Source organism: Cyprinus carpio, chromosome A8, assembly GCF_018340385.1.
Source record: "Cyprinus carpio isolate SPL01 chromosome A8, ASM1834038v1, whole genome shotgun sequence".
Taxonomy (NCBI): domain Eukaryota; kingdom Metazoa; phylum Chordata; class Actinopteri; order Cypriniformes; family Cyprinidae; genus Cyprinus; species Cyprinus carpio.
The window spans coordinates 15,827,523-15,854,788 of record NC_056579.1 but is presented as its reverse complement, the minus strand read 5'-3'; the positions used below and the strand labels follow the sequence as shown (position 1 = coordinate 15,854,788).

At 35.1% G+C, this 27,266-nt stretch overlaps 1 protein-coding gene and 1 long non-coding RNA gene across 3 annotated transcripts in view; one reads left to right on the top strand and one right to left on the bottom strand.

Moving 5' to 3' along the window:
• The window catches only part of LOC109052592 (ras-specific guanine nucleotide-releasing factor RalGPS1-like), an 85,667-nt gene extending 63,266 nt beyond the window's left edge, over positions 1–22,401 (top strand). The window contains exons 10-21 of one of the 2 annotated variants that reach the window (XM_042762490.1): positions 10,862–10,999; positions 11,229–11,322; positions 14,777–14,844; positions 17,560–17,686; positions 17,808–17,959; positions 18,260–18,308; positions 18,432–18,512; positions 18,639–18,755; positions 19,809–19,911; positions 20,209–20,314; positions 21,559–21,650; positions 21,745–22,401. In XM_042762490.1, coding sequence (XP_042618424.1) covers positions 10,862–10,999; positions 11,229–11,322; positions 14,777–14,844; positions 17,560–17,686; positions 17,808–17,959; positions 18,260–18,308; positions 18,432–18,512; positions 18,639–18,755; positions 19,809–19,911; positions 20,209–20,314; positions 21,559–21,650; positions 21,745–21,774 — 1,157 coding nt within the window. In that variant the 3' untranslated portion in view covers positions 21,775–22,401. Of the gene's footprint in view, positions 1–2,753; positions 2,856–10,861; positions 11,000–11,228; positions 11,323–14,776; positions 14,845–17,559; positions 17,687–17,807; positions 17,960–18,259; positions 18,309–18,431; positions 18,513–18,638; positions 18,817–19,808; positions 19,912–20,208; positions 20,315–21,558; positions 21,651–21,744 lie in introns of those variants that run through there. The other variant, XM_042762489.1, reaches the window with a different exon arrangement.
• On the bottom strand, positions 18,498–27,091 carry LOC122145933. The gene is made up of 3 exons (XR_006160664.1): positions 27,000–27,091; positions 26,789–26,923; positions 18,498–18,702 (listed from the first exon to the last, which is right to left on the bottom strand). It is a non-coding gene; the product is annotated as an uncharacterized LOC122145933 (long non-coding RNA).
• Between the last annotated feature and the right edge of the window lie 175 nt (positions 27,092–27,266).

Genomic DNA, 27,266 nt, shown 5'->3' with positions numbered 1-27,266 from the left:
ATACAGAGCTGGATAATTGGGCATTAATAGCTGGATGAGACCCTTTGTTCAGGGTACTTTATTTTCAAGAGCAGCTCCTTGAGTCTCCTGAAGCGCAGTCTTTGTTTTCTTTGAGTTTGTTTTGGCTTTTTATTTTTGATCCAAATCAGCTTAGAGAAAATTAAACTTATTGATCTGGCATTATAGAGGCATGGATAGCCAAAACACAGTCGCTTTATATGTTTGAATCCAGGGAACTGATGTAAAAGAGTACTAAAACGTTTATGAATATTATTGTTAGGAGTTGTTATTTTTATTGTTAAGAGTTACTCTTTTGACTTATTTCCAAATGCCTCTCTGTAATGGTTGAACTTAAGCATATAAATTATTTTGATTGCAAAAACAGCACTTAAAATGACAAATGTGAAGGGCTTCTGTTTTGAATGTGAAAACCAGAAAGGTGTTTTCAACCACAGAGGCTAATGGAAAAGGAAGCAATTTGTGGCCCTGTGACCCCTAACTCTTCATTTTATTTCCATGTTAAACTTTTGTGGTTTTATGCTTTTGGGTGGCTTTCTAAAATATACTTATTATTCTGAGAGTGTAGTCTCTCTAGGTGTAAACCGCTCCCTTATTTGTCACCAGCCTTGTACGTTTTATTAGAGTTAAGAATCAGTTCCTGTCATTAATTCTTCAATCGAGGGATAAAAAATGTGGAATTCTCTTACAGAAGAGAAAAGTCCAGAGGCATTTCCACTCACTGGCAGAGTATGAGATGTATGACATTGTCAAATTTTCTGATATTCAATAGTAAATTAGTAAACCAATCATGGCCTGTGTAATATCTATACATTTGTTTGACAGAATAAAAACATAAAAACTCATTAGCTCAGATGAAAATTTTAACAGCTTTAAAATGTCCCTTTTTTAATAAGTCTACACACCAACCACAATTTTTTTTTTTTTTCAGATTTTAGACTTACTATATAGGTTTTAATACTGTGGTTCTCTTAGTTTAATAACAAAAACATATTCTGAATAAATTAATTTATGTATTTTTCCGCAATAATATTAAAGTATGTAAAATGCAGTCCAGTAGCCCTTTAAATGTCGCTGTGTTTTTGCCTGTGCTTATATTGATTTGTGTTCACTTCTTTTTTTAAGGGTTGTAAATATTTCTTTCTCTTCCTCAGTCCAACAAAGTGTGCTTGACATATTCTAGCTGCCTGTTTTCTTTTACTGTTGGTCTCAGAGTTACTTTCTTATGGACTCATGCAGATGTGCAGTATAATATTCTGTTACACCATGTTTTCAATTAAGGCATTTGGGTTTATTAAGTAATCAGATTATTGAAAAAAGTTTTTAATTAAAAATAATTATATGAATACATATTTTTATAAGTATACTATTCATTTAATACTTATCCAGTCAGTGTTCACTTGTGTAGCATTCACATTTGCTTTTCTGTGCATAAGTACGTTTTAATGCCTTTATAAATACAGATTTATTAATTTGTTTTAACGTAAGATTAGATCCATGGAATTTATATCTGAATCCGATCATATATGTGTTTTATAAATGAAGCCCCTGGTTTTGTGTTTTTTTGCTTGCTGATTTTGGACGCAAGGTAACTTCCACGTCCCTTAAGACAACTCTCTGTTCTCTCTTTCCACCCCTTCCAATTATTGATACTAGATAAACAATAGTTCAGTATTACAGGAAAATTACAACCCTGAGCCCTACGGAAAAATCCAGGAGTTGGAAACCTCAGAGAGCTGGTGGTGTGGTGAGACAAGGTTCCAAGCAAAGCACATACTGTACCCCGTGTCTCAGTGTGAGGCCCATGTTCAGCAAGTACGGTAATACCTTGCAGATTAAAAGAAGGGCCTCAGTCAACCACAGCTTGCTTCTGCTGCCAGGTTTGTGGGGTCAAAAAATAATGAGGCTTTTCAATTTTCCACTGTACATGAGATTTTTTTTACTTGCTTGATTTTAGTGTTTATTCAAACACAATATGCTTCAATATATGTATATACATTATATATAATATAAGTCTTGTACACCAAAGATTTCACTAAACCACATTTTTCTAGCACTTTCTTCCAACACTATATATTTAACTGCTGGGCAATAACCATATAGGCTTAAACTTTTACATTTGTTAAAGTTGAACATTTAGCTATGTAATTTCTTAATTGCAGATAATTACAGTTACATTATCAGAGAAGCTGTACTCTTATCAGGGCATCTCACAGCTCTAAGCACCTCATTCATCTTGTCATGTTTGATGTCAAACAGACATGTTTTGTCTGGTCCATAAGAGCTTATTTAATACAAAAGGATGAAAGTTCACCCCAGGCTTGTGATCCTGATAAGTAAAGCAAAAGCTTTTGACATTAATCAGAAGGGGGTTAGGAGGTTTTCTCTTCAGCGGCTTTGACACCCACCGCCGTGCTACACACGAGCCCTGTAATGAGCAACCTCAGAGACAAGGATCTGAGAGAGCGCCTGGAAGAGCAAAAGGATGGAAAATACACTCCAGCCCTCCACTGTGGTCCCTTCAGAAACTCGTGAGCTCATCGTTTGGCTAGACATCTGCAACCTCTTTGAACAGTAGCCTGACCACATCCTCGGGGATCCACCGTTCTTTCACTTCCTGTGCTGCTATCGTTTACCTCACTTCTTTTGTTGAGAGAATGAAGTATCACTGCCTTGACAGCAGTTGAGTAGTGTTGCACAGTTATTGATGAGATTTTCTGATTGCTTACAAACAGGTTTCCTGAAGACTCTACCCACCCTTGCCATTGGCCAAACTTGCAGATGGCCACACCCCAAACTCACAGCATTGGTTCAGCTGCTGTTGCTATGTCCGCATGGTTGGTATTCTTAAACAAACAGAGCATTGTTTTGATAGTGCCACAGTGTTTACACTTTTCTGGGGAATGGCTTTCTTAAAGTTGTCTCTGTATATTAAGCTGGGATTTTGTAAATTTTCTTAATTTATCTGAAACATTGAATAATTTAATTTGTCTCTGTATATTTGTTTTTTTAGCATTGTTGGAACAATCTGATGGTTCTATGTGTCATGATGATGACTTGAAATGTTTCTGAAGTTCTTAGGAAACTAGGGTACAGCATCACACACACACACACACACACACACACACACACACACACACATATACTTTTTATATATATATATGTGTATACCATGTGTTTAAAAAGGCAGCTCAAATGTGATTTAGCTGTATTTCATCCTAGTGAACAAAAGTGACAGTTTTGAAACGCTGAAATTCATCCTAAGTGATCCCAGAGGAATAGTGCAACAGTCTCATGTCGAGTATTACTGTCTCCGCCACATCAAAGGGCCGAACAGCGACAGTTGCGTAAGACTGTCACTTATAACTTCCACAAAGTGTTTTTGCTGTCTGCGCTTGTGTGTTACGTATAGTAATTTGATCTTTGTACACTATTTTCAGCATTTTTCCAGTGTCTCCAGCTGTTTCACCGAACAAAAGGCATTATGCATTATACTGTATAAAGCTTCCCAGCTTGCGTGGCAATTTCCATAAACTCTGTATTGAAATCTCCAGACATGCCAGCATAATGAGTTAGTTTGTTGGTAAGAGCCATTGTAGGCTAGGTCTGCACTAGGTAGCAGTATTCTGGCAGACTGGGTTTCAGGTAGCAATAGACAGTATAGTTGTCTGCGGTTGTCATCAATGTCTGTATACATTTTACACTTGAGTGAGCAGATTGTTAAGAAGATACAAGAGTAATTTCCTGGATCTAAAGTCTCCTGAATGAGCCTTACCTATTATTTCTCTTTACGTATTTATCTTGTGCAGCAGTAATACGTGTTTATTTAAAATATGCTTTTGGCTGCTCCTAGTTTAACACTCTGTTCTGGATTGATAATAGCACCGTACTTGGCTGTGCAGCTCATGAAAAGTGTTTTGGGATTTATTGGCCGTGAATCCTGATGCAAACAAATCCAGATGCTCTAAATTAAACACAAAAGTTAACCACACATCATCAAATGCATTAATCAATCTTGTATTTCGTATTCGTCCCTCATTAATCTGTCTAATGTGGTTAAGTTCTGGATGGCAGGTGTTAACACTTGCTTTCTCAGTCATCCCAGTTGTTCCTGCTCCCTGGAAAGCCCCTGATGGGAAAACCAAATCCCTTGAGAAAGGCGCTACATAGCCCCACTATCACATGTGAACTCACACCTCTGGAATGTTTCTCTGCCGCTGGCCAGGCCACAATCTCAACACCCTTCAAGCTGTTTGCTTGAAGACATGCATGCTTTTTTTCCATAGCCTGCTATGAATGCAGACAGTTATGTAATTAAAGGCCTCGAACCACTGTGGCTACAAAGTGTCACACATAAAATAAATTTTTCCACAGTTATGCACATTAAGATGTTCCTTCCATCACTGTACAGACATGAGAATCTAGGAACAACATTACTACGGTTATCACTAAATATTTTCAGAAAGGTGAATGATTGTTTTTGCTGCCTGATACAACAGAGATATTGGACTTTATACTGACACCTACTGGTGTGAATGCAGCATCACATGCATGATGCGTTTCCACAGTTATTGCCAGTGTAAATCTAGCAAAGTTTATATATATATATATATATATATATATGAGTTAACACAAGTCTAAGTCTGTCTTCATTGTCATGTGAATTATTTAAGCTGTTTGTGAATGTTTCTAACACAGTAGATGTTAGAAAATATTCTCCTCTTTTATTTTTGCGATGGGGGTTTTGCTATTGGAACAAATGGGAAAAATTATATTTGTTATGCTTGGCTTCCTGTTAAACACCACATATGCAAAAAAACAGCTGGTGTTTGTGGTATTTTACATTGTCATGTTTTTCTATTGGGTTTTTGTCATGTGAATTATTTAAGTTTTCCTGTTAGTGTGGTTAAAAAACAGCTGGTGTATGTCGTATTTTACCTTTTTTCTATTGGCTTTTGGCTCATAAAACTCCAACATCTAAGCAAAAGATATGATTTTTCAGTGACACTTTAGAATAGGGAACACATATTCACTATTAACCAAGAGTTTTCCATAAACAAACTCCTAATGTGCTGTGTATTAGTAGTTAGTAAGGTAGTTGTTAAGTTAAGGTATGGTGTAGGACAGGGGTTTGCTACTTATTGCACGTGTGCCAACACTGGCACGCAGAGGGATAATCACTAACATGCGAGAAATAGGGAAAACTGCATTCCGACTTACATGTTGAGGTAATATTTCCTCATAGTCTCAGCCTGATAGAAGCTATGAATACTATATATGAGAATTACCCTGTTCTAGTCTACAGATGCCCATTGTCTGGCAAACCATTCTCATGTACACTGCGCATACGAGGCGCTTCAGAATTTCAATGTGCTGTGCTTTTGCATTGGTTAAGTCCATGTAGCTTCAGTCCATGTAGCTTCAGTCACACTACGCGATTGAGACAGAGATTGACACAGCTTACAGTCAGGGCCATCGCAAGTGTGGGGTGAAAGGTGGTGACAATTATAGGGGACCCCACTAAAATATTCCCCTACTCTTATATGAATCACTTTAGTATATATTACAAAGTTGCATGCCTGAGAGTTTGATGAAAACGCTTTCCAAATATCTCCTCTCTCCCCTTCATAAAATGGTTTAGTCTGATGGTTTTTAATTATTTCAGCTCAGTCAGCTACAAAAAGTAGAGGGACCTAATAAAACCGCAGGTCTATGTGTGTGCGTGTGTGATGTAGTTCAAAGCATTGTTATTTTAGTATTGTTTATAACTGGGCATCCAGCCTTATCAGTGTCCTAAATGCTTTTGATATTTATAGACCAAAATTTGTGGCAGTCCCATTTGGGGAATTACTGTGGTTAACTCGCATGTGATCATATTTACTTATTATTAATAATAAGTCACAGGTGAAGCATATCAATCATTGATCATGACATGTCATCATTTATTTTAATCCCCAAGATTTTTGTTGAGGTATTTTCAGTGAAACATTTCCTCAGCTGTTGTGATTTACTGTACACCCTCCTTCTCTGTGAAAGTCACACTATATCCTTAAATTCTTGGCTTGAGAGATACAAGTGAATATTATATTTCAAGGAGCATAAACCCTGAAGTCTGTAAATGTCTTTGGCTTTAAGAGTCCCTGGATTTAAGAGCCTTAGCACTGTGCCAGACAGGAAGAACACGCTCCAGCCACACTCCCTGTTCTATTCATGGACATCAGGATCAGACGGCTGCTCCTGAATTCTGCGGGCGTGCAAATATCACCTGCTCACTTTCAGGTTCTCCTGGTAGGCATCATTAGAGGATGAAGTGACATTGGTAACTCGTGACAGATCACTTGGCCTCTTTTTCTCACAATACCCCTATTGTCAATCATTTTTGATCATCTGAGAGGTGGACAGTGCTAACATTAGTGATTGACAGCAAAGAATAACCAGCAAACCATATTTCTCTTTCCACAAATACTGGACATCAATGAGTGACAGACAACTAGTTGTCAAGACTAGTTACAGCACATTGTGTATGTATTAAACATTCTCTCTAAATTTGGTTGAGTCCTGAAAAGTTACTTCAGATATAGAATGAGATTGTCAATCTCTTTTATTGCTGAACAGAGTGTGAACAAAAACGTTTTTAGCACTCCATATTTGACTGATATCTGTATTCTGCTGCTATTTGGACAGTTTTCTTAGACCTTTTTCTGTCTTTCGCTTTATGAACCTTGCATTGGAAACCAGCCACTTTTACACTTATTTCCAGAAAATCTTTATTATTCATTGTGCCCAATAAAGTTGTAAAATCTCAGAAGCCTAGAATAGACCTGGCTGAAGACAAATATATAATTATTGTAATTAGAATATAATTCATGCCAAATAAAACTTTTTTCCCTGTTTTGTCAAGCCAACATTCCCTTTTTCCTCTTTTTACGTCAAGTAATTTTGCTGAATCGCTTGCTAACTAGCCACTTAATATAATGACAAGAAATAGAATATTTTGTCCTGGCTGACTGAAAGAAATTGTTTTTAATTATTTAAGTTTGTGAAAATTACTTCTCCCGCAAAAATATTTAACATCAGTTAATAATATCTGCTTAATTTTGAGCACATTTTTTTGAGAAAAGCTTTTGACTAATTCACATATTTAACATTTAAATAATTTCTTTCCATTACTTATAGATGATTAGAGAATTATTTCTCTAGAGCTGAAGTAACCGTGATGCACTTTTATTACTAGTTTGGTTTTGCTGGTGTAACTGAATCCAGTGAAAGGTCTCTAGAGGTCAATGAGCTACTTCACTCTTCACAGGAAGCATGTCAGGGTCATTTTTTTTTTTTTTTTTGTCAGTTTTGTGTCTTTTCATTTTATGGGGGCAGCTGCAAAGTCACAAATAATTTTGGCTCCAGTACTACTGAGCCAGTTATTACATGTCAAATCAAATGATATTTTATTTATTTTTATGTTTTTGAAAGAAGTCTAATACTCAACAAGGCTGCATTTATTTGATCAAAACACAGTAAAACAGTGAAATATTATTTAAATTTAAAATAACTTTTTATAATAATATATTTTAAATGGTCAATTATTCCTGTAATGACAAAGCTGAATTTTCAGCATCATTACTCCAGTCTTCAGAGTCACATGATACTTCAGAAATCATTCTGATATGCTGATTTGGTGCTCAAGATTTATTTATAATTTTTTTCTATTTTTTTTATGTGTTTGTTGTTTATTTAGTGTCACATGATACTTCAGAAATCATTCTGATATGCTGATTTGGTGCTCAAGCAATATTTCTAATTATTATCAATGTTTATAATGGCTTTGCTGCTTAATACTCTGATACATCTTTTTTTTTCAACTGAAATCACAGATTGCTAATGCTATTGACAAACTCATAAAAATGTCATACAGCCATCAGAAAGAGGTGGTAATACACCTCAGATCTGAATAATGAGGGCTGTCAACTGCAGAGATGAGCTGTTTATTCGAGCACAGAACTAGGTGTTAAAACTATCCACTGCTGACCACTTGAGCAGAACATTTACCATGTTGTACAAGCGACAATTACAGTTTACTGATGTAATATAATCAATTTGCTTCACTCACTGACAGTGTCCACCCTCACCTTCCTGTAATTTAGTACTAGTTAAATGTGCACTAAGCGATTTTTGCCAAACTATGTCGATATTTGAAAGCACCAAAACAAACACGCCCATTCCCCAATAAGACATCACCCCTATTTTGATAACTCCGCCCCACACGTACGTTCACAACCCTGACATCGATGATGGTGGAAATTTGCTATGCCTGCCTGCAGCAGCATATTCAAGCAAAAGCCAAAACAGAATCGTTGTGTGAAAAAGCAAAATCAGCGTAGCTCACTCATCAAGAAGAAACAAAGCAACCTCAGCATCTGATTCCAGACCTTCCCGCTCCTTGAGTTCTCTCCACCGCTGGAAAGCTGCTCCAATATTTACACGGGTCCTACCTCTTGCTTGATCATAACCCTTCTTTTTAATGTTTTGATCCTCCAAAATTTTCCTTTTTTTTCATCTGCCATCTCTCGCTATCTATAGTCGATTTGCCATTATCCATCCTGTGCACTCACTGAGCGCTCTCTTCTCATTACTAGACACGCCCCTTACTGCTGATTGGCTGCATGGTTGTTTTGGGACTCTGTCCGACACTGTGGTCAAAAGCGTTTTTCAAAAATCGCTTGGTGCACCTTTAAGCCACAGATAGTCTTTATGCTTGGCGTGAGCAAGCATATACATCCCACAGCCTGTGTAAATCTCATCTTAGCTCTTCAGTTTTTGACTAATTGCGCTCATTAACAGAATCATAACCTCTACCTGCTGATTAGCAAGCTGCTTTGTAGATCCTGTAGAGGAAACAGACCTCTAACAAGCAAGCAAGAGCATTAAGGCAATCGCTCCAGCCCACCGTTTTCAGACCAGACACTGCGTGCCATTTAGTTTTGTCCCTGTCTCCTGACAATTACCAGTGTGCCTGAGAATCCTGGAGAGAGTTCTCTCTGAACTATCTGTGTAAATGTGGTAAAAGTGGGGTGAGGGGCCACTAAAGTGGAAAGTGGAAAGCCTTAAAGTTTCACAACAGATCAGGGCCCAGATGTGTAATAGGCCTACGCTATGCCTCAAAGTACTGTACTGTAGGATATCTGTTTGAAAGTGATAAATAAGTTTGTGGAGAATAGTATGTGGACTTTGTAAATTTTTCACTTTTTGTGTTTTTGTAAAGCCATTTTTAAGGGATAGTTCACCAAAAAAAAAGAAACACCTTCTTTGGACTACGAATGGTATTATTTTGAAGAATAACTGATGTGCTACTATTCAAAAGTTTGGGGTCGGTAGGATTTTTAAAAAATGTATTTTTCAAGAAGTTTCTTATGCTTACCAAGGCTGCATTTATTTGATCAAAAATACAGTAAAACATATTGTTACATTTTAAAATAACTGTAATCATGTGATTGCAAATCTGAATTTTCATTAGTCATAACGCCAATCATCAGTCACATGAACATAGACGGCCATTATGCAAATTTGTTACCCCGTGACGTGTAGCAATCACGAATCATGGAATCAAATGACTGACGATTCGATTATGCTGTTCAGAGTTGATATTGGGAGACCATAACTGTTTTTATCGTGCACTCTATACTTTACAACAGTGCAGATCATTTACATTAAAATGAATTTATTTTTCGTGCTGCATGAAAAGGCAATATTCAAAATTGCATAATGGGGCACTTTGAATATATATTGTGTGTATATATATATATATATATATATATATATATATATATATATATATATATATATTTGTGCCATCCATTGTAATGGCGTAAGCGCTCTCCCTTTATAATCACTAAAAGCTGTCACTCATATTAGTTCATCGCGATTTTACAAAGTTACGTTATAATAAATTGTTTTCTACGCTGAATCACTTATTTAAATCACATCTACAATTTGTTATAATGAGATGATTTGTTCTAAAAATCGATTAAAATATGTGATGATTCAAATCAATTGAGATGCCAAACAAATCGCGATACAATTGGAGTAGGAGTTTATATGAATCTATCTCTGAAGGGAACTGCCTGTCTTTATAAGGGTTTATTTGGTCTGTCTTTAGAAAAGTGTAGATGGTATTTTCCTTTCAACTTGCTGATTATAAGCAGCTCTGCTTTGTTTACAGTGGTAACCAAGGAAACACTGTATCTCTGCTGTTCATAAGCGCCACCTGCTGTCAGAGAGTGAATCTGCGTCTCGTTCAGCTCGTCTGCTGTTTCGTTCAGATATGTTTTATGCAGTATAGTTTCACAAAACTTAAGTTAGACCATTCTGTTTTTGCTTCAAATTTCAAAATTACACAGTCTAATTAAGATTAAAAACTACTCATGCTGAATGTATGCTGCATCTTTGTTTGGATCATGATTAAAATCCAGTGGTTGCCTCTCATTTTAAATGGAAAGAGCACAGACAAAGCCTTAGTTTGTTCATATTCAGAGATTTCTTTTATTTGTGTAACTTGGGGTTTATTTAAAAATTTCAATTTAGTTTTGTTATATTTCAATTTCACAAAGAAATGTGCAGCAATAGCCTAATAAAATGGCACCTTTTCATTTACTGTATAATGTCAATCTAATTTTGTAAAAAAAAAAAAAAAAAAAAAAAATTGTGAAAAAATACACCAATCATTGTGACTCGAATCATGAGTTGAGTGAATCGTTACATCCCTACTGGAAAGTATTCAGATCTTCACCTTTATTGTTAATTATGAAATGATCTCCCTCTCTACCTGTGTCTTCTCTGTTTCCATTAGGAATTTACCTGTTTGATATGACCTACATTGACTCCGCCTACCCTGCTTCTGATAGCATCATCGAGACTGAGCAAAGAACCAATCAGATGAACAATCTACTGCGCATCATCTCTGATCTGCAGGTGTCCTGTAAATATGGTTAGTTGCTTCCAAAAACATATTCATTTTCATTTGATTATATACGTGATTATGGAAATACCATATAGTTTTTGCATTTCATCTTTCTTTTTTACTATTATGTAATGTTCAGATCTCATTAAAGGGAAAAAAAAGGAAATCTAAATAGAAACAATATAAACAGTAAACCTGCACGCAGTGTACTGATGTGAGAATTTAAGTTGCATCTCCACATTTTTTCACCCCACAGATCATTTGGTCATGTTACCACACGTGCAGAAGTATTTGATGTCAGTGCGCTACATCGAGGAGCTCCAAAAGTTTGTGGAGGATGACAATTACACGTAAGTTCCCCAAACATGTTGTAATGCTCAGTAGCCTTTATTTAGCTGAAATGATTGTTTTGGGTGATTTTAGCTTTGCGTTTTGCCCTGCAATTTATTGCATTTAATAAACGTCTATGCCAGCTTTCACTTTAAACTACCTACATCTGTAAGACCCCCATAAACTGAGACCTTCCCTTGTTTTAACACTTCATTTTGCACAGCTGCCTTTGGTATTTATCAAAACTTGTGCTCTCTGTGGACTTTATGTCTTCTTGGTTTGGCTGCATGGCCCACAGGCCAACCAAACACCTAATTTACTGGCCACAGCTGTACCAGCTTGGCATTACTTTATGCTACAATATAATCCCTATTTCCTTTACCTCAGGCTTCATTAACATGTGAAGCCTATAATGTATTTTCCTAGTACAATATTATATAATTTGGTTTTCTGAAAAACTGGGTCAGACATGTGGTAAGGTATGACAAATTAATGTTATAAATGATATTTCGAAAACAGAATTTTAGAAGTATCATTTTTGAAATGCTTTGATGTTACATGCTACGCATGTTATGTATTATGCATACATGTGGCTGGCTGTCTGCCTCTACAAAGACAAGCATAGCACTGATGTTTTCATCATCGTTAAATGAGTTTTCTCTGTTTCCTCCGGAGCTTTCTTCATGCCTTCTGTGTGGTCCTGTCTGTCTGTCTCACATAAAGGGCAGGTGGTTTTATTGCAGTCCAATTTCTTGCCGTCTAGACACTTATAAACGCAACATCAGGAATTGCAAAACTCTGGTTGCCCATATTTCCACTTTTTCCATGTGGATATGTCAAAGTTAGTTTTCAGTAAAGGTGTTGACTGTTGGCTTTCAAGTAGTGTATATACAGTAGGTGGCCAACCAGAGTGTGCTTTCTACCGCCACGAGCACCGCCGTCGCCGCGTCTGCAAAGTGCATTTGCAGCTTTTGACCACTGAGTGGCGCTTTAACCAAAAGTTTTCAAACAAACGCATCAAAGCACATTTTCGCAAATAGCTGTCAGCTTTGCCTGGCTGGTGTGTTACATTTGATGGCTGCAGGCAGAGGAAAATGAAAGAAAAACACTGTAGTAAAAATATTTAATATTCACAGATGAAACTTTAGTAGTCTACTTAGTAAGTTATGTTCGTTTCTTAGAACAAATAAAACAGAATAAAACAGGCACATACTTTGTTATTCGTTACCTGTCATTTATTTTGACAGATAACTACTTGGGAAAAAGATGTCTGTACACTGATTAAAAAAATGTTGCCTGTTTTATAAATTATTTCCATTATTTTAGTAAAACGTGAGGCACTGAATAATTTCGCCCCCATTATTTATGCCAAACTAAAACAAGAAATGAATAAATTAAACCTGGCCACGATTTAGCTAAATCATTAAAGCTGAAAAGAATGGACGGATTAATAAAATGTCCTCACGTTTAAACTCAAGTTCTCTCGTTATAATCAACAAAGTGCACACGATGTAAAAAAAAGAGCTTCATTACTTGATCATTAATTGACAACTTCAGTGATTTTAAAGGGAGCCTTCTTTACTTGCTTTCATACACTTTAATTAAAACTAAAAAAAAATGCAGATGCATTTAAATGCAGGAGTGTATTCTATTCTTTAAAATATCAGAGTGCAAGATTTGCCCAGGGCGCATGATGCTGAGTGTGACGCACAACATTTATTCTTATTTGTCTACATATTTTTTCTTCATTACAAATCTTTTTTGGTTTTATTTTGTATCATTGCATGTAAAAAAATAATTAATTTTGTTTTTAATGTGTATGATGTGTGTGTGAATTCTATTTAGTTGTCTGTATAATTTAATAATTATTTGTACAATAATATCTAACTTAACCTGCTTTGTATCTTTACTTTTTGTTTGTGAGTTTTATTGTAAAGATTAAAATCAACGAATTGGAGCGGCATCAGCCGTTAGATCATTTTAAAATGTCAAATAGCCTTTAATTTACAGGTTATAACTGCATCTGTGCAGTGAGTTGTGTGAGTTTTGTTTTTTTTTTTTTTTCCATACTGTAACCTAAAAGAAATGTGCTCTTTTACTATTCATATTCAAGCGCTTGTGCAGAAAATTATTGATGCGCATGCATGACAGGGAAGCACCCTCGCAATCATTTTTTTCTTCTTTTTTTCCCTTTTTTCCTGATAATATATCTAAAGAAATCTTGAAATGTCTACTTTTAAACAAACCATTTCAAAACGAAAGCAAATACTCCCTGATTATGCGCATCCTGTGGAGATGAGAGTCAGCACCGTGAATTTCATCTTGCAGCCGACAAGAAAACATTAGTTTATTAATAAAAAATTAAAATTAGATTAAATCTAAAATTAAAATCTAATTTTTCACAATTATTAGGCTACTTCTGCCTGTGCTTTGTGGCAAACTTAATGTGTGTGCTTGAGCATGGAATATATTAAGGCTTATTAATGATTAGACTGTGTTAATTTAATATAAACGTGCGATTAGTTGAATAATGTCTTAAATGAATGACTACTAGTAACTAGAAAAATCTTACGTGGGGGGCAGACCTATTAAATACCCTCTAGACATCTCTGTTAAAATTTTTAAAGCATTTAATACACATTTGCATAAATTCTGCTTTCAGAACGATCTGTAACGGAGAGATGCCTTAACATAGATTTTTTCCTCTGAAACACAAAAACGAAAATTAAAATAAAATTAATATTTTATGTTTTGAGAATGGTCAACCCTTCTCCATTCTACAGATATTGTTGCTTCTGGTTTGTGCATTGTGAATCACAGGAAGTCTACAAAATGTTGTCTCAATATATTTTTAATGTCGGTATATATTTTTACATTTGTATTGCCAAAACAACTGCAGCATTGCTGCGTACAATTAAAACTGAAAATAGTACAAAGCAGCATAGGCTGTAGGCCTACATTAAGTACAAATGTCTTACTCTCTTTGGGAGATGCGCGTCTCTTTCGCCAGTTTCTTTGTCTCTCTCTCTCAGAAGCGCCTCACCTCTCCTGCGATAAAACAAAAACCTATTATATTGCATGTAATACTCTTTAGGCTTATGCAGTTGCAAAAATTGCAAAAGCCAAACCCAACGAGGCATGACAACACTTTGCCTAAACCTGCTCTGCAAGTTTGAAACCCTCATAAGACACTGTCCGTATGAAAGAGCAAGAGATTCACACCTTTATTTTTCAACCCCCACAAACTATACAGAACTACCCCCAAACCCCATCCCCCTCCAGCTGGACTGAATTTGGAAAGTCTTTTCCCATAAGAGAGTTGAATAATTGAATTTCAAAAGGACATTATATATAAACATAATGAAATACTGATGAATACTGTGAGAGAAACTTACTAAGTTTAAACCACGTGGTCAGAAATATGATGTATTTATATGATATTTTATTGACTATAACCCTGTCACAACCCCACAGATTATCATTGAAGATTGAACCTGGGAACAGCTCACCTCGTCTGGTATCTTCCAAAGAAGACATTGGAGGTAAAGTTTTTATCCCTTCATCCTTTCGGTTTACTTTTCTCAAAAACTCCTCCTCAAAACTCTTACAAATACTTTTTCTACTTTTTTTTTTCTTTTTGGAGATAAGGATTCGCTTCGCACCTCCAGCCCTTAGAGCCAATCCTTATTTCTTTTTACTCTTGTTAATAGTTTTTATTTTTTTTTTTTTCTTTAATTCGGCTAAAGTACCTCAGCTGTACCTGACTGGGGAGGTGCTGCTATTCTGCATGGACTGCAGTATGTCTGGTTAGAGGGATTCCGCAGATGTGAAAGCTGGAGGGGCAATGAAAGAGTGGGACTCATGTAACCTAGCATTTTCAGGGTGCTGATGATCAGCCCCTCAGACGCTTGTTTAAACAGGCAAACTTTTCTTCAATTATTCCATGAGCTTAGTCTTCTCAGTCTGGCAGATAAAATCCACCTGCCATCAGTGAGTTGCTCTGTTGGAACCTTTCCGGATCATTGTGGTCTTTGGTAACTTTCAGAAAGAACTTTGTAGGTTTAAGTTAACTATTGACTTGAAATGCAAAAGGTTTATTTTCTCCTTTTCATGCAAACATTGACGTTTGTAGCCATGGTTCTTTCAAAGTATACATAAACATCCAAAATATAAAAGTTGTGTGTAAAAACACATGCGGAGTGAGTAAAATATATCTGTGCTCTTTTTACTACTACAAAAAAAAGTTATTACTTTATTACATTATTAATTAGTAAATTAGAAATAAATAAACCACTAATATCCCAGTTAACAAGAATGACATGTTTTAACATTCATTGTGCAAGTGTTGTTTTCAACATTTTTTTTTTTTTTTTTTTTGTGTGGTAATGACACAAATTTTACTCATGGATGAATGCTGGAGCAGTATAGAGTAGAAATAGGTTTTAAAAGTGTGTTTGGCTCTTGTACCTCAAGACAAGAATCTGAAGTTAATGGAGAGTTGGGATGAGATCATGGTGTATGTCAGTTCCTCTTACGAGAGGCCGAGCATTTAGGATACTTCCTATTTCTGACTATCAGATGGTTGAGTGGGAAATTGAACTGCATTGAGCATTTTATTGTTGTAACAGCTGTGGCAGAAATGGACAAACTCGTGGAGACATCTAGGTGGAGATTGGTTATGGTTATTATTATTATTATTTATTTATTTTATTTTTTTTGCAGTTTTTCTGTGTAAAGTAAGTTGTATGATGACATCATTGCTCTTTCTCATAGACACAGAAATCATTATTAAAATTAAGGTATATTTTTAAAAAGTTTAATTCACTGGAATTGTTTACATAAAATCCTCCTTCACATATTTAACTTTTTTTCCCTTTTTTTTATTTTACAGTGTATGATGTGACAGTGTTTCTAAAACTACGCATGCAATTTAAAATACTCTTTGGGAGACAATTCCAGGTTGAATTTTTATTCTAATATTTGCAATATTTTATTTTACGTAAATTTATTTTATTGTTTTATTCTATTATTCCCACACTATACATTGTGTGTATTAAAACCATGTGAAACAGAATACACTAGCATCAGGTGATTATTTATAATTGCATTCATGCATTTTTGATTACATATCTTAGCTAATTTAAGTAATGCAAAATGTAGAGTCAGCTGCTCATTATCTTAAAATAGCCCCTGACAGGGTAATTGGGACACCGTCCCAATAAAATCAATGAATCACATACTATAAAGGCTAATATCTAAAACATTTATTTGAGATTTCACTTGCTTAGATTACATTTGATCTGATTATGCAGATCACTTAATTGTATTTCACATTAATTTGAATACAAAACTAATAACAATTTGAAAAAAAAAAAATAAACTAGAATGTTTTCATAGTTCCATATAAATTAGTTATCATTGCAATGCTTTGCTGATAACTGTGTAAATATCCTTTGCTACATTTCATAAGATATTCGTGCTGGTATTGTCCATTTACACTCTTGAGGGGAAGTCTCTGCTGGGCACTAAACTAGATGTTTTCCTGGCACAGATATCTAGTGTTTGAAAGGCCTCTAATGTTGCAATCTTTACAGGCATCACTTAGTCGCTTCCGATTGTTAGTTGGGAAGAAAGTCTGTTTTCATTTAGGTAAGGGCTCTTCTTACCCATTATGAGACTTATTAACCTACTATAAAAGAAAGCAGGGAATGTCATGATGAACATACTCCTAATAATCAATAAAAGCCATTTCCAGCATTGCCACACATCCCCCTCTGGTTTGATTTTACTGTGGAAAAGGCCTATAAACCTGACTGCAGGGAACATTTATTCATTTTTTTGCTACTTTAGAGTGGTCTTCTTGTTTACCGGGCTGGTAATACTGTGGCTGGGTTGAGAAACTCAGCCATCCTCTTTGATACAATGCCTAACTTTCTGCTGTGGAACTATGGGACTGTTTTCAAATGTTAGCCTTCTGAGAGCCAGAGCTTTGCTAATTATCCACATGCAGCTTTAATAGGTGCTAGCAAGCATTTTATGGTTGTTTGTGTTGAACAGGACAGGAATGGGCTTTACAAAATGCAGCTACAGTTTACATATAACTGTTTCAATAAGCAGGAGATCTAAGGCCATTAAATATAGACAGTGTGTGAGTTTGTGTACTGCATTAACTTGTTGTGTCATAAGTGTTTTTAGAAGTATAAATGTGTGTTTTGTTGTGTGTGTGTGTGTGTGTGTGTGTGTGTGTGTGTGTACAGGACCCTCAGAAGAGTCTGTCTCAGTGCGGTATAACAGACGGCCAACCTGTCCTGATACATCAGTGGTTGCCCACCTTCCAACACCACCTCCTGCCCGACACAGGAAGAGCCACAGTCTGGGGAATAAGTAAGAATCACACTACACCATGAGAAAATTTCACCAATCAGTGCACTTCTTTTCCAGAAGGGATTACATTGCCTAATCGGACTGGCTGTCCTTGTGTTTCAATTCTGTCATCTCTTCTTAGTATGTGTCAGTATGGTGTGGTGGAGACTAAAAGTGTGACATTCCCTGCAAAAGAAAAGGCTCGACACCTACTGGACGACAGCTTCTTAGAGTCTCACAGTCCTGTCAGAAACCACACACATGATTCAGTATTTACCAACGGCGTCTCACTTGGTACTGTACTTTATTCCTATTGTACACACTCTCATTTCTCAGTCTTTGTCCCTGGTGTTCTCTTGCCAGCATAAACTATGACTGCTGTGTTGCAACTGTGTTTGTATTTATGATTTTTCACCACTAGAGGACAGTAGTGTCCCTGGTGTTCTCTTGCCAGCATGAACTATGACTGCTGTGTTGCAACTGTGTTTGTTTGTCATCTTAACCATTGTGTTTGTATTTATGATTTTTCACCACTAGAGGACAGTAGTAGGACAGGTGATTCTTGACCTTCATCTTTTCTCTGTCCATCTGCAGGCAGTAGAGAGAGCTCTTTTAGTGATGAATTATCAAGTACCGTTGAGAGGTAAGGCAAATTCTACATCATTATTATAAATTAGAATAGAATAAGAATATAATTTTATTTTTATATGGCTCAATATATAGCCATACAAATGAAAAACACATTCCTCTTCCATTTCACTTTTAGAGGCCGTATGTACGCGACACTTGGTCCAAACTGGCGAGTCCCAATCTGTAACTCTCCCAGAAGCAGAAGTTATATTTATAGGTAGGAATATACATATCACGTACATATACATATATACGTACATATCCTCATCACATACTTGAGCTGTTCTGCTGTGGGACATGTTAATTTCTGTAGGAAATAATGATTGTCTCACTTCCTTATCAGCACCCCAGGGGCAGTTTCCAGCTATGAATGCAGTTCTCTGAGCAGTATATCCATTGAAGGGCCCCTGCGAAGAAAGACACTGATGAAGGAGGGTAAAAAACCCACTGTAAGTCTGCAGTCAAAATTACCTGTAAAATTTCAAATGCTGAACATGGCCCTCTAATTTTACCCTGTAGCCCAGTTATGATCAACAAGTTAATGTCGATGAATTTATTAGATTAGATATGACTTCGTACATCACTTAGATTTTATCTAGATGTGTTTGTGGTTTGTTTAAGTATTTTATACTGTTACTGTTTATTGTTGATTTTTGTGATTTAATGTTATAGTTAATTAATGTATTTGTCTAGATTTTACAGAGGTAAAAAAGGTCTTGCCCAAATGGCAATGGCAATTTTCCTTTAATTACCTTTGATTACAATACATCTCTTACACATTATTTGTTCTTTGTTGTTTCTTTAGTATGGAGAATCTCACAGAACACCCTACAAATAAGCACTTCAAACAGTGCACAGTATTCTTAGGCAGACTGTACTGTGAAAACTGGTTACTTAATAAGGAATTATGCCTCCTGAAAGTTTCTGATGAACTGTAAAGGGTGTGTCAACAAGCCAAAACAAGGTCTTGCCACAATTTGATAATGGCAGTAATGCATTAAATAGTTTACAAAGAGTTTTACATTGTTAGAAAAGATTTCTTTCTAATAAATGCAGTTCTTTTGAAAATTCTATGTAAAACCAAGGTTAAAATCTGTACTAGCAGCCTGCATATTTGGCTGAAAGGTCATGTCACACTGAAGTGGAGTAATGGCTGCTGAGCTTTGCATCACAGGAATAATTTCAATTTAAAATATATTCTAAACCGGTTGTTATGTAAATTTAATAAATGACAATCAAACAATAAAAATGAATCAATACAGTGACTCTGACTATTTTAATTGTAAAAGACATTACATGCTGTTATGATACTTTTGCAGAATGAGTCTTTAGTTAAAGTATTCTAAATGTGTAATCATTACAGCTGAAAACCATTTGTACTACTGCTTAATTTTCATCTTCATTGTTCAGACTAAATCAATGTGAGGCGCATTAATAAAGAAATAAAGATGAATATACAGTCCATAGAATAGTCATGCCTGTTTGAGCTTTTAGAGAAGAGCCTTTAATAAAGATTTACTTTAATTTTCTCTCATCATTCTCATCTGATTGTCCTGTCTGGCTCCATTCTCATCTATTTTGGTTCTAAAGCTCTAAGAGCAAATGAGCGAAGACATGTAAGTGATGAATTATTCTCTCAATTCGATGTGAAAACAAAGAGATTTTCTTATGAAGTGCCAAAATAAAAGACTACAAATAATAATGAAAAAATCTAAAGTGTAGCCTATTATTATGCTAATCAAAACAATTTCATTATTTAAACCCGAACTAATTGAATTCATTTGAGGAGGGACTATGGAAAGTTTGATGGAAAGTCATTATTTTATTTACACACTTCAGCTGTTGTTTACTCTTTTAAATTCAAACTTGAATAAAGTTTACTTAACTCTTTGTAATTGTGCTTTTTGTCTTAATATAAATCCAGGCCATGTAAAAAGATCACGCTCACAGGTTGGATGGTGGTTCTGCCAGACAATCCTGAACATTCAAACATTTTCCAGCTTACTGATCCTGAAAGAGGTACTGTTTCTGACATCTGTGTACAGCTCGTGCATGAACATGTAATGGATGTGACTTAAAATATAATTCTTTACAAATATAACCTGTTTCATGCGCTGTTAAACTAGCTACAAAACAATATTTATGGCTGTTTTTTTATTCATTTGCTTCATACTAAATACAAATGTTAGTCGAAAAGTGCTTTTGTTGAGTTGAAAGCATCTGGACTTGGCTATCCAAATAGCTTCAGCAGTTTTCTCATTTTGGAAAATGCTGTAATGAAGAGCCTCTCCGAATGATTTTCCATCAGTAGAACTTGACTTTCTTGATGTTTACAGGCATTTCACGATCAGAAAAGATTTCATTAATTGTGTGATTAAGGTTAATGTAAAGCTGTCATCAACTGTCACTGCAATGTCATACCACTCCCTGACTGAAAATATGAATTAGAAACTTTTGGAGTACTTGAACTTAGTATGGCATTGTAAGAAGCAGGCAGGGGACAGGCATCTCAAAATCCTTCAATGTTGATGGTTTCAGTGATGAAAGAAAACTGGAGCATTTTGACAGATCATCTAAAAGAGATCCTGACACTCACAGAATGGCTTTTTTTCTGTCAGCTGTTATGTTTTCTGTTTTGTCATTGAACTTCTTTGCTGTTTAAATGAAGAGCAAAATGTTCTATAATATCTCTGTCACACTACATTGACTTTGATTGTGTTTTCACCGTTCCAACTCAGTTCGTTTGTTGTTATGGTTATTGATTTGACTTCATCATTAGTTTCAGGTGTCCTGTTAATTACCCGTTTGGTCTGTGTATTTAAGTTCCTGTCTGTTCTGTTTGCATTTGTTGGGTATCGTTAATGTTACATGTGTCTCCAACCTCTCATTGTGTGGATTTACTTGTGGATGTATTAAAGACTGTTTATCATCTTCTTCATCTTTGTGCGTGTTCATCGACACAGTATTGTGACAATCACGATTAATTTCCAGCAAATAGTTTGAGTCAAACTCCATAATCTCATTTTCTTGATGTGGATTCATTTGGTTCTTGATGTGTATATATTATTGTGTTTTAATGTGGTATTATACTGTAGGGTTGGTTTGTTTGTAGATTTTTATTTTTATCATAAAAAATTAGTTATTGCCAAATAGACTCGTTTCTAAATAGTTTTTATTCAGCAAATTACTTTTTGGTTTTATATGTCGGAAGATTTGATTTGTATAATAACTTTATGGTTAAATTGGTTTAATCTGTGGTGCAGGTAATGTTTACAAGTTCCAGACTGGATCACGTTTCTCTGCGATTATCTGGCACCGACATTTAGCCGAGGCGTGCAGGAGTACAAGACCACAAGTAAGTATACAGTATACTGAAACAAAAATTCTCAAATTAAGAATTATGTGTAATTAACAGGAATATGAAGGAATGTCACATTTGTTTTCTGCAGATACCAGCAAACCTCATGTCCTTTGAATAGCTGCTTTTCGGGAAACAGAATACAAATGAAGGGAATGAACCTAATGGAGAGAGAGAGTTTATCCGATGGGGTCGGCATGTTAGACCTAACATAGTTGAAAATGTGGGAGCTGTATCTGTTGAAAAAGTCTAAAGTTCATTCAGAGATTGTAGACACAGCTGTATTGAGAGGATGGCCTTGTGCTTTGAGATCAGTGGTAACACTTTACAATAAGGTTCAATTTGTTAATATGAGTTAAAGGAATAGTTCACTCAGAAATAAAACACACCCTCAGGCCATCCAAGATGTACAGTAGATCAGTTTGTTTCTTCATCAGAACAGATTTGGAGAAATTTATCATTACATTACTTGCTCATCAGTGGGTCCTCTGTAGTTAAAGTGTGTTGCTTTTTGCCAAAATACCAGTCCATAATCCATAATTAAATTAAATTACATTTTAAATTAAATTTATGCATTTAGCAGACGCTTTTATCCAAAGCAGTGCATTCGGGCTATCAATTGTTACCTATCATGTGTTCCCGGGGAATCGAACCCCCAACCTTGCGCTTGTTAACGCAATGCTCTACCACTTGAGCTACAGGAGCATAATAACCAGTGCTGTCAAATGATTAATCGCGATTAATCGCATCCAAAATAAAAGTTTTTGTTTACATAATATATGAGTGTGTACTGTGTTCATTTATTATGTTTATATAAATATGCACACACACAGTATGTATTTTGAAAATATTTACATGTATATACATTTATATATTTATATTATTATATTTTATATTATAGATAAATATATTTAATATATAAACAGCATATTTTTCTTAAATATACACATGTGTGTTTGTATTTATATATACATAATAAATAAACACAGTACACATATATTATGTAAAAAGAAAAAAAAAAAAAAAAAAATATATATATGCGATATATAGGATGCGATTAATCACGATTAATTATTTGACAGCACTAATAATAATGCTTTCTTGATCTGAGTGTATTTCTCTTCTAATTCAGACTTTTTCACTTGATAAAAGCAGTATCATAGATAGAGGACTCATATTTTAGCTGGAAGCAAGTTTAAAGTTGGTTTGAAGTTACCGTAATAATGATGAATTTGTTTATTAATGCATTACGACCACTTTTATAGCATTTAGTAAGTTAATGTTTCTTTATAAGTATTCTAATGTTAATCCTGTTTACATCTGTTCACAATACATTCATGTTAATTTATACAATGATATATAACTGATGTCAACAAACTGAAGCCTTGTTGTTAGTTTTATCTGACAAACCTAAAGGTACATGTGAAATATGTTGTAAATGACATGTAGAAAATAATATTGTCCAATAGATGTCTTCATGTGATTAAGTGCCAAAATTATGACTTTTGTATTGTTAAATCTTCTAGAATTGCATTCAGTTAATCTTATATGTTAAGAGTGCAAAAGTGAAAACATTAAACCCCTGGATAATGGGCAGGGGAACATAACCGGTCTAACAGCCCTCCATGAGAGAAGCCAAAAAAAAAAAGAGACAAACAATAATACACTGTAGAGACATCACAACTGTCTCATTCTCTTATGAGTAAAATAAAGATAAGAAATTACGAGCACATTACCTGGTGAAACTATTGCTCAGAAAACTGTGAACAATGAATTTATAACATTAAAGGGATACTCCACCCCAAAATGAAAATTTTGTCATTAATCACTTACCCCCATGTCGTTCCAAACCCATAAAAGCTTAGTTCAACTTCGAAACACAATTTAAGATATTTTGGATGAAAACCGGGAGGCCTGTGACTGTCCCATAGACTGCCATGTAAATAACACTGTCAAGGTCCATAAAAGGTATGAAAGTCGTTGTCAGAATACTCATCTGCCATCAGATGTGCAATCTGGGTTATATGAAGTGACGGAAACACTTTTTGTAAGCGAAGAAAACAAAAATAATGGCTTTATTCAATAATTCCTTTGTCAACGGTCTCCTCTGTGTCTCTCCATATCACCGTATGCTGTGTATGCTCTTCTGTGTATCATCCACGCCACAAGGATGCGCTGTTTCTACGTGTATTTAGCTTTGATTTGAAAGAAAACAGTGCATCCTTGTGGCGCGGATGATACTTTCATACCTTTTATGGACCTTAACACTGTTATTTACTTGACAGTAGTCACAGGCCCTCCTGGTTTTCATCCAAAATATCTTAAATTGTGTTTCAAAGATGAACGAAGCTTTTACAGGTTTGGAACGACATGGGGGTAAGTGATTAATGACAAAATTTTCATTTTGGGGTGGAGTATCCCTTTAAGGCATATAAAGGGAAATTTGTTACGTAAAAGGAATTGCACATAATCACAATAGTGGCATTTAAATGGCAAATGTGAATCATTAAACATGTAATGTCACACGGGTATCAGGAAATAAGTGCCAATATTAATGTGGTGTAGTTCAACTCAAACTTCTGTAGTGTATTTACTTGTGGACAAAATATGACTGATGTCTGATTGTCTGTCTTGGGCAGGACCCAAAAGGGTAGTTACGGATGCTGATTAGGTTTTATAGAAATAATGTTGTAAAATGTACATTTAAATGTGAAGGGAAGCAACTGTCTTCTGGTTAGAGCCTATGATGGGTTGAATTATGTACATGTATAATGTATTCTTTGGAGAAAAAACTGTTTTAGCGGATGTTTAGTATTCACATCTAATTCATTATTGTATTTTTATTTTTTTGTTATTCTTTCTTTATTTAAATGGAATACATCAAAAGGCCTGTATTAATTGTAAATAACATTGCAAAGTCTAGGAGTTCACATATATTTCCATCACCTGCTTATGACTGAGTTTGAATGTTCTGTTCGGTTCTCACAATGTGATGTCACTGAATCTTTATATGGTCAATAATGAGCCTATAGACCTTTTACTAACTCAGTACTTTTGTGTTTGGTGTTTTGTCTTTATGGAAATATATGCTTAATGAGAAAAATCGGTATGGTTATTTATTTTACACTTACATGCTATATGACATAATCCTGTAATATCTAAGATATTAATTATATATTTAATTATATATGATATATGCATTTCCTTTTTAGAAATCACATTACATTAATATTCATTCTAATCTCATCTGAACACATTCTACTCTTATAATGTATTAAATCCATTAAGAAAAATTCTGTTTCCCCCAAGATCAACTTAGAAAATGTAGTTTTGAAACAAGAAAAAAATATTGCCCTGCTTCATAGGCGTAAAACAGTATGTTAAATGTACAGTAGTATTATGTCTGAATTTAGTATTCTTAAAACGGTATGCAAAAGGACCCAGATGACCAACTGTACTGCTACTGGAAAGATTCTCAAGCACGTATCCAGTGAACTCTTTTCTATCCCATGATGCTACAGGAGAGGGGTTGGCAGAGAAGAGATGAAAATGACACTGTGGGTAACTCTGGTAGTGGAGTGTTCTGCTAGGAGGTGTCCAGTGAATCCCTTCGGGGAGTCCAAGTATGCAGCCTTTGTCTTACCAAGTGAATGTATTCTGTTTGTTTGTTTTAACAGTAAGAAGTTTTTTTTTTCTCCCCCAGCTTACGTATACCTTTACTCATGGGTCCTAAGACTGGACAGCCATCACCTTACATTGATGTTTGAATTCTGCAGTGTTCCAGAAGATGAGTTTGGGTGTAGGGTGTTTGCTATAAACAGGCCTTTTTTGGACTGCTACACTTACACCACAATCACGAGAATAATGAATGAATGTGTTAAGGAAAATGCTGTCTGTATTTTGGCAGTTCAAATGAGAGATTTGCTATATTATTAGAAAAAGTTAGAAAATGTTCTTCATGGGACAAGAAAATATATTTCCAATCTTAAAATACATTTTGGGTGGATACAAAATGTATTTTTAAAATATATTTTGGACAACATAAATATATTCACATTGAAAATATATATTTAAAAAAAAAAAAACTTATCAAAACTATATTTATATAAATATATTTGAACTTCTATATCAGTTATGTATTTTTGTAATCATTTGAAATATGTTAAAAAAATTCTGCACATTAAACTGGGGCAAGAGAAAGTGTTTTACCATTACAGACTTTACCATTAATATTGTACACTATTTGTTTTTAGATTTTATTTCATTTATTTATTTTGCACTTGTCTTCTGAAAATAATTGTAATAATATTAATGTATAAACCCTTTGTTAATATTTATTTTTAATATAATTACCATTCAAAATGTAATTGAAATGTATATTTCAATGGAAAGATACATTTTTAATGAAACTTCTATATAACAATTTTATTGATGAACATTTCAAATATTTTGAGAAACTGAAAGGTTTATGTCACTTGATATGCTAATGGTTAAAACACCAATTTAAATGCAGTTCTTTAATTATTCATAATTTAAACATGGTTCACAGAGCCAAGGAAGGGCCCCGAAACACCAGGAGGCCCACTTGCTCTCAACGATTTTTGTTATGCAGTTATGAAAACATGAATGTCCCTTTCCTTAATGGGGTGCACTGTTGCCCTTTCTATGTAACATCTAAATCAGTTAAATCATGTAACGTGACTGTCATATACAGTCTCCTGCCGTTCTTGCTCGATACTAAAAAAACAAGTTAAATTCGCACTGAGCTGCGTTAGAGACACTGTTTCCCAAGCACTTTCCATGTGCACAATTCGAGATTGAGTGAAACACAGACACATTTAGGCTACTTTGTGCTTTGTATATGTCAAAGTACCCATCTTGGTGAGGCTTCCAACACTATGGGAACCCTGGTTCTTCAATGAAATAAAAATGTTTAGGGAGTGAATTAAAACAAGAGATATCTTAATTTTTAGTTCTGTTTAAATAATTGAAGTCATTTTTTTACCCCCCTTGTGGCTGAGAACCACTGATCTAGAAGCATTCAAACAATACTTCTACAACGGTTTTTCCACTTTTCAACAGATTTTTATGGATTGTTAGATATATTTTTAAAAAAAAACATAATAAATGCATACCTCTGACACGCACAAACGAAAGAGCCCGTATGGATCCTACAGTGTTCTCTGCAATGCAGACGTAGGTGCCACCATTACTTACACTGATGTTGTCAATAATCACTGAACTTCTGCCAGATCCATCAACACTTGCACCTGTGGGCAAAAACGAGAGCATTCTTGTTATGCTGGAAAAACGTATCAAATGAAAGATGATAAACTCCTCTCATACCTGTATAGGGCCTGTTGTTGGCGGTCCAGGTTATGGTGGGGTGTGGAGTGCCCTGAGCATGGCAGGATAAGGTGAGACTTTGACCTTTATTCAACTCTTGTCAGGTCTCATCACCAGTCACATCGAGCTCAGCATAAAAGAGACCTTTAAAAGCTGCAAATACATAAAGTAGCATCATGTCTTTCATATGAAGGGGTATTTCCATTTCTCTAAATCCCAATATGTCTTCATATGAAGGGTATTTTAAATGGGCATTATGTTCATTTC